General features: G+C 45.6%; 1 protein-coding gene across 1 annotated transcript; it reads left to right on the top strand.

Annotated features, from left to right (window-relative positions):
- The first annotated feature begins 4,792 nt into the window (after positions 1-4,792).
- On the top strand, positions 4,793-7,073 carry NCU02188 (sugar transporter). The gene is made up of 3 exons (XM_954489.3): positions 4,793-5,245; positions 5,354-6,092; positions 6,181-7,073. The coding sequence occupies exons 1-3, from the start codon at positions 5,169-5,171 to the stop codon at positions 6,919-6,921; spliced, it is 1,557 nt and encodes a 518-aa protein (XP_959582.3). The 5' UTR covers positions 4,793-5,168; the 3' UTR covers positions 6,922-7,073.
- The last annotated feature ends 736 nt before the right edge of the window (positions 7,074-7,809 follow it).

The raw sequence follows: 7,809 nt of genomic DNA, 5'->3' as shown, positions 1-7,809 counted from the left end.
TCCTCCTTGAGCTGGCTTTCTCTTGTGATTGTGCGTGCCCTCACAAGCGACGCCGGGAATCCTAAAGGAATATTAATATTGGACGATGTTTGGGAGGATTTAGTTAATTACTTCGAGGATATATAGTACGCTTTCTCCGAAGCCTAAATGGATCCTAAGCTTTATAAGGAATATATAGCCGCTTACGTATTAAATAAGAAGTTTATAAAAATTTTGGAATATTTAAAATAGTGTAGGAAGGTTATTAAGGACGGCGATATTGTTTTTTCTAAGTCCGGCTACCCCTTCTTCTTACGTAATAGCCTTATTTATAATTAGTAGGCCGATGTAATTAAGAATTTTTATATCCCCTATAAGTTTATAAAAAGTATATTAGAGGTAGTTTATGACGAGAAGTATTACTTTGGGAGAAATCGAATAATATATAATTTATAAGGTATTTTATTCCCTAATAAAACTAGATTGGTTAGGTAATATTTGGAATATTATTCGGCGTATTAATTTAATTAGACCGATCGTAATTTACTTATTAGGGATTATTAATTTATTAAATTAAAAGAAGTACTCCTTATATATATTATTTTAATTAATTCTATTATTAGTTTGCCGGAAGTGTCTTTAATAGATACCCTATAGTAAATATACAACTATAGTATATTTAACGTATTAATACCTATTACTAATAAAATATTTAAATAATTTCTATTTATCCTTAGCTATAAGAAATATACGGTTATAGAATAAGGTATTATTACTATCCGGATGTTTTTAATATATAATTGGGGATTTCTAATTGGTATTATTTCTAATTATAACTAAAAGTTCACTTTAGTTTATTAGTGTAGAATGTAGACGGCTATAGGTACTAAGCTTCTTATAATTATAATATATTATCCCCCCGGAAACGGCGCTGCTGAATGAAAAAACTAAATTATTAAAATCGCTATTAGATTTTATACTTTCTATTATAATTTCGGATATAATTAGTTCCTAATTATTCTATTATTTTAATAGAATTTTAATAGTATATTTATTAAAGGATTTAAGGCGTCCCTTTACAAATACCTTTTCAGCTATAAATTGTTAGGACCCTTAGATATTATTATAAATATTTATAGCTCCTTTTATTTGTTTAAAAATAACCCGGCCGTTCGAGACTATATTTGTTAGGAAGCTTAATTAGCTATAGACTTCGCTATTGCGGACGTTAAAATTTGCTATAATTCTAGTTATTATTAAATCGATTTAAATGTAGGAAATAAAGTATTTCTAAAATTTAATTATAATTATTATTTATTAGGTCGCCCTTTTCGTAAGACTTCGTAATAGCGCTCCAGTTTGTTTACGATTATTTAGAAGGTTGGCCGCTTAGTATATAAATTTGATTTACTTTCGAATATAAAGATTTATCCTATTATTTCCGTTATTTACTTTAAACTAACCCCTAAGGATAACGACCTATTTGGCCGAATAATACCCCCGCCGGGTCCGGTAGAGGATTTGTAAAGTAACTTTAATTCAGGTCCCCGATACGAATTTGAGAAGATCGTTACTTATAAATAGGTCGATAGCAAAATTTGGTATTATGTTAAATGGAAAGGATATAGTTATTACGATAACTATTGGAAGGATATTAAGGATTTAAATAATACGAAGGAATTGGTAGAGGACTACTAGAGGTATTACCCTAATAAGTATAAGCCTAGAGCCCCTTACTTCTATATTAATAGTTAACGAAAGGTTAAATTTATAAATAAAAAGAATTAAAAGGAATCCGAGAAGCTTAAGCGTTCGCTTAGAAGGAAATAAGGCTATTAAGGACAATAGTGTTCTCTTTATAGCGCCGGGACTTAATGCGGGAAGTATCCTATATATAATTAATTTAATTAACTAAAATAGATTGGGTATAGCTCTCGATATACCCACCCCCGATGGAGGTACTAGTATGCCTAGGTACGTGCCTAAGTACGTGCCTGGCTCGCCCAGTCGTAGGATCTGTATGTAGGCCAGCGATAAGATAAGGGAATTCCTATAAAGGGATTCCCGCGCTGGGCGGCCTTCGGCTACGCCTTTCTTCCTCCATTATCTTCTTCTTTTACTTCTAATACTACGTATGGCACCCATTGCATCGTGGTATCTGGAAGCACCCAGGTTACCCTATCAACCAGGCACCCTATGGCCTTATCTAATCTATATACAATGATACGGCTGTCCGGTATTATATAGGATATATAGAGTTTTCTTTTATTTGTTATATTCAATACATATTAAAATAATATAATAAACTTAATTAATAAAAACAATTAAGGTATAACAAACAGAAAGAATTTTGAACTTATATATCTTTTATAATATTTACATTCTTACTAAGTCCCAAAGTACAATTAGTATACCTACAATTTCAATCAAATCGATTAAAGTTTTATCTTTCTTATCTTATTAGGCATCTATAATCTTGAAGCCTACGTTGACTCTCTTTGTTCTTGTTATCTTCTGTTATATTTCAGCGCGATCCAAGCTGTGCGTCGCGCTCTTTGTTCCTGACGCAAACATATTCGTCAACCTCGCTCTCCCTTGAAAGTTTTAATCACAACTTTATTCATCTCCGACAAGGTGTTCCTCGACTTCACTTACGCGCACACCTGCAGTCTCATCGTCTTCTTACCGCACTGATTCGCCACCCTCCATGTTTATATACCTGCCTGTGGGAGTATCAAACTGATCCTTCACCTAAACAACGGTCGCTTCGAGCACCTATTCTTATTCCTTCAACTCTCGTAGCGCTTCGGTGCGATTGCCTCATCTTCACTAGTGGCTCACTGCGGAGTGTAATGTCTCCTTGTCGGCTTCGAGCTACATTAGGCACAATTACTCTGACAGACGGCCAGGACACCAGTTCACTGTGCCATGATACATGACCCTGCATATATGTCAATACCAAGCGGTTGAGCCCTCGGGGTGTGACTGAATTGGGTCTCATCCCGGGTATCCAACTACCATGTGCGTGGGAAACACTGTAGGGTCATATCAAGTGGAACATACAAGTGTGCTACTTTTCCAAGGTCATAGCGCGACTGGAAAGCCCTTGCGCACTGTCAAAGATGAAGGGTATCGTACCCCCTTTATATCTCGGGCCGTGTCATAGCAACCTAGGAGGCATACACACGGCTAGGCAGCCACGACATCTACTTTACACTAGGCCTGCTTGAGTAACGCATGGCAGATGGACCCTTTCAACAGATTCCCGTTAATCCGTCACATATAGAATTGGAGTATTTACGCATCAACCTCGCGATGCCATACCATGCTACAGCCGCCGGAGATCTGGAAGCTCCAAGTGAGTGATGATCCATCCGACAGTATCGGATGTCGGCTCAGTTTGGCGATGACCAACGTATTTCTGGCTCACGTTCTTTTGTTGATCAAGAGACGAAGAGCCTGCACTCGGAACTACATTCTGCTTTGAGAAAAAAAAAATCGTGACAGTAGTCGGGACCCCCAACCGCATGTGAGAGCCTTTGCCTCATCCGCTTTCGGGAGAGGCGATTGCACCATAATTGTGATGGTCCCAGTCTAGTGCTGGTTGTGCGATAGCTTGGTTTCGGCCGAAACGATCTGCATGACTCTGAGGCCGCAGACAAAGAAAGGGAATGCTTTGTTTTGTGCCAAAGCTCCTTGGAATGCAATGACTCCAGCCGATTGTTATTAGGCCTTGGTGTTCAGGAAAAAAACACACAAAGGTCATCAATTGACATCCAAGAACATCCCGAGGTCCCCATAAACAAATCCGCCGAGAGATTACGATATCGGCCAGTACGTACTTGCGTTCGATATGTCATACAGTAGACATTCATCGCAGAGGGGCTTACTGCTGGAACTTGGGCTCAACCAATCAGACATCTAAATGTTTGATTCGGTACCTTATTTCCCGATATCTGGATGTCAAATATGTTGAGCCGTTCCAATCAATCAATTATGTGACCCACGGACCTTGACCGTCGCTAGTCATGCATAACAATCTACAACAGAGCCTCTCTTTGGCCGCTTCCCGCCTTCGATAGGACCAGTCACCACAAAATTGAACCAGGACTAGCACGGTTGTCAACATATCCCACTCAAGACGAGTAACCCCGATGCTCATACTTCGTAGTGTCACTTGCATGGTCACGATAATACGGCTTCTCAGGTTTTCGAAAACGTGTCCCGGTCCACCTCCGTCCTCCAGTAGGTTCCCTCCGAAGGGATGGAATAGGGTCATGAGTATCGTGGGGGTAAAATCCGGGGTTTGGCGGAGGCGGTGTCCACCAGTAAGACGGGTGTAACGTCTTCAAAGGGATAAAGCCGTTGGTGTTGGTCATCGTCGGTCTTGGCTAGCTTCTTTGAGCGTGGTTCTCCCGTGGTTGCGCTTTTCAGTTCATCAGAGTCCTGATCAGTCCCTTGTGCTCCCGCCGCCCCTTTCTCTGATCAGCACGGCGAACTGCCGAAACGACTCGACTCTTGGATGACATGTCCCCCAACCCGTCGCTTTCACATTTGAAGTTGGAGAAAGAGACGAAAGCCTACAAGCGCACCTATCATGGCCCCGGACCGTCTCCGCATCCCCGCATCCCCGCACCCCGCAATTCTCGTCTTGCGGCCCTGCTTCCGGTCGGCTAACCATGCTCGAAGGGCAGGGTGGCCTGGACTCACATGCCCTTGATTGGAGGAACATCCAACTTCCTCTCCTGTCTCTTACAACGACAGTGACCAGCGACCAGCCGCCTTGGCTTGTCTTACAGTCTCACACAACCTTCCCACTGCCTTTTACTGCCGCCGTACTACTTGCCCCCTTCCTTCGGTCCAATCGAACCAATATCTTCTCGGCCCTACCAGCGCCAGAACACAGCATGGACCCCACTTCCCCGGTTCCATTGCAGGCCAAACTCAACCCCCTTCCGGGGATGCTTGCATCCTTCGCGCGAGTGATGCAACATGGAAACGATTCCAGGCTGACGGTCCTCCTGGGATGGGGACTTGCTGGTTCTGTCTCGGGGAAATCATATGTATAAGGGGGGGCTCCCAGTTCTCTCGCAGGATGGAAGAGACCAGCGTCTCTGTTCCAGGCTTTGTTTCTCTTCAACTCCTCGAGATATCCGTAGTCAGCGCAACTGCTACGGCAAACAGTCAGGATGGGGCTCGGGCTTAAGCTACCGACAATCTACAATGTCCACCTTGTGGCTATCATTGCCACCTTGGGTGGTGCACTGTAAGTTTTATCCCAATCTTTCTTCTACCCAACTGGGCTGTCTGGCTACACACAAGAAAACAAAGGAAGAAATGACTAGATGGATGCTGACCACTCTTGATACTCCAGCTTCGGCTTTGATATCTCCTCCATGTCCGCCATCGTCGTGACCGACCAATACCTCACCTACTTCAACAACCCCCATGATATCATCCAAGGAGCCATCGGCTCTGCCCTTGCTGCTGGCTCCGTCGTCGGTTCCGCCATCGCCGGTCCTCTTTCCGACAAGATCGGTCGTCGTGACTCCATCTTTTTCGCCTGCTTCTTCTGGCTCATTGGTACCTCCGTCCAGGTTGCCTGCAAGAACTATGGCCAGCTCATCGCCGGCCGTGTGCTCAACGGCTTTACCGTCGGCATCACTTCCTCCCAGGTTCCCGTGTACCTTGCCGAGATCGCCAAGGCAGAGAAGCGTGGTTCCTTGGTCATCATCCAGCAACTCGCCATCGAGTTTGGTATCTTGATCATGTACTTTATCGGCTACGGCTGTGCGTCGATCGAGGGCCCTGCTTCGTTCCGGACCGCTTGGGGCATTCAGTTTATCCCTTGCTTTTTCCTCATGGTCGGTCTTCCCTTCTTGCCTAGGTCGCCCAGATGGCTGGCCAAGGTCGGTAGGGACCAGGAGGCCATTGCTGTCCTGGCTAACATCCAGGCTGATGGCAACGTTGATGACCCGAGAGTCGTTGCTGAGTGGGAGGAGATTGTCACCGTTATGAACGCCGAGCGTGAGGCCGGTAAGGGATGGAGGAAGTTTGTCAAGAACGGCATGTGGAAGCGAACCATGGCTGGCATGACTGTACAGGCTTGGCAGGTACGTTCTTCTCTGTTTTCCCCTATTTCCTGTCCCAACATTATCACCAACAAGTGCACTAACATCCTCTCTCTTTTTCTCTCAACAGCAACTCGCCGGCGCCAACGTAATCGTCTACTACCTAACCTACATCGCCCAAATGGCCGGACTCACAGGCAACGTCGCCATGGTAACCTCGGGCATCCAATACGCCGTTTTCATCATCTTCACCGGCGTCATGTGGCTCTTCATCGACAAGACCGGTCGTCGCACCCTTTTAGTTTACGGCGCCTTGGGAATGGCCTTCTGCCACTTTGTCGTCGGCGGCGTCATGGGCGCGCACCACGACAACGTTCCGGACGGCGTCGGCGGCAACGCCAACATTGTCATTAGCGTGCACAAGGGCGCGCCCGCCAACACGGTCATCCTGTTCTCGTACCTGCTCATTGTCGTCTACGCCTTGACGCTCGCTCCCGTCTGCTGGATCTACGCCGCCGAGGTCTGGTCGTTGGGCACTCGCGCTACGGGCATGTCCATGGCTGCCATGTCCAACTGGGTGTTCAACTTTGCGCTGGGCATGTTCACGCCGCCGGCGTTTGTCAATATTACGTGGAAGCTGTTTATCATTTTCGGGGTGCTTTGCGTCACGGCGGCGGTCTGGTTCTGGTTGTTTTACCCGGAGACGTGTGGTAAGACGCTGGAGGAGATTGAGATCCTGTTTGGTGATCAGGGTCCTAAGCCGTGGAAGACGAAGAAGGGCGAGTCGAGACTTACGGCGGAGATTGAGGCTGTCAAGGCGAGGAAGACGGTGGAGCACGAGATTGAGGTGCATGAGCATGAGAAGGTTTAGAGTGTGGAGGAGTCTGCAAAGTGTGGTGGTGATGTAGTGTTTGAGGGTGAGGTGGGGGGAGCAAATGTCAATGTGGTTGGTTTTTCGTTAGTTAGCAAGATACCCGGAGCAGAGTTATGGTTAATGCGAACTATACGCATACATGTCAGCACAATTTCACCAGTGTCTTGCCACTGAATCGTTGATTGTCGAAATCAGTTACTTCCTTGCTTTACTACGCATACATCTACTGTTGCCGCTGCCATGCTTTCATCACTACCTTGGGGGATTGTCAACGGCATGTAAGCCACTGTCTGCTGCACGTTCAAGTGATAAACCCATATGATGCCTCCATGTGGCCAGGGCCGTCATAAGTCGTGCTGAATATATTTCTAGGTGACTACCCCCATTGAAGGGCACTCCCAGGCACTGGGCTGTGACCTCAAAAAGAGTTGATCCAAAGCAACTGGATGTTTCGTTCACTAGTCATAATCTCATACCAGCCCTCTAAAGAAAGGAAATTAAAAGATGTGTAGCCGCCGTTACCCCCACCAACTCCCACCTCCAACCGTGACCACTATAGTGCGCTCAGTGCAACCGGAGACGTCCCTTCCGCACTACTTCAGCCGCCGTGCGGTATGAGATCGAGGTTCACGGCACTCAATGCAACTGATGTACGTTCCATGTCATTGCACGAACGAAGGACCAGTGTACAGAAAAATGTAGTCGCGGCTGACGAATAGGTTAGGAGGCCGGGGGACGATGAAACCTTCCGTGCGGAATGAGTGATGAGACTGCGGTGTCAGTCTATCAGTCGACAGTTTGCAAGTTCCTGTCAGATCTGTGACGCGCCCTTCAACACAGCGAGCCGGCAGGGTAGCCGAGAAGGAACGAAAGTGCAACCATTCC

The sequence above is a fragment of the Neurospora crassa genome, linkage group VII, assembly GCF_000182925.2.
Source record: "Neurospora crassa OR74A linkage group VII, whole genome shotgun sequence".
Classification (NCBI taxonomy): Eukaryota; Fungi; Ascomycota; class Sordariomycetes; order Sordariales; family Sordariaceae; genus Neurospora; species Neurospora crassa.
The sequence above is the reverse complement of the archived record's forward strand: the minus strand, read 5'-3'. Positions and strand labels throughout refer to the sequence as shown.

What these genes read in the sequence shown, in the direction of transcription:
- NCU02188 (XM_954489.3), top strand. Translation starts at nt 5,169, where the DNA reads ATGGGGCTCGGGCTTAAGCTACCGACAATCTACAATGTCCACCTTGTG. An exon ending in GCCACCTTGGGTGGTGCACT is followed by an intron (nt 5,246 to 5,353) that starts GTAAGTTTTATC and finishes TTGATACTCCAG; the next exon opens with CTTCGGCTTTGATATCTCCT. An exon ending in TGACTGTACAGGCTTGGCAG is followed by an intron (nt 6,093 to 6,180) that starts GTACGTTCTTCT and finishes TTCTCTCAACAG; the next exon opens with CAACTCGCCGGCGCCAACGT.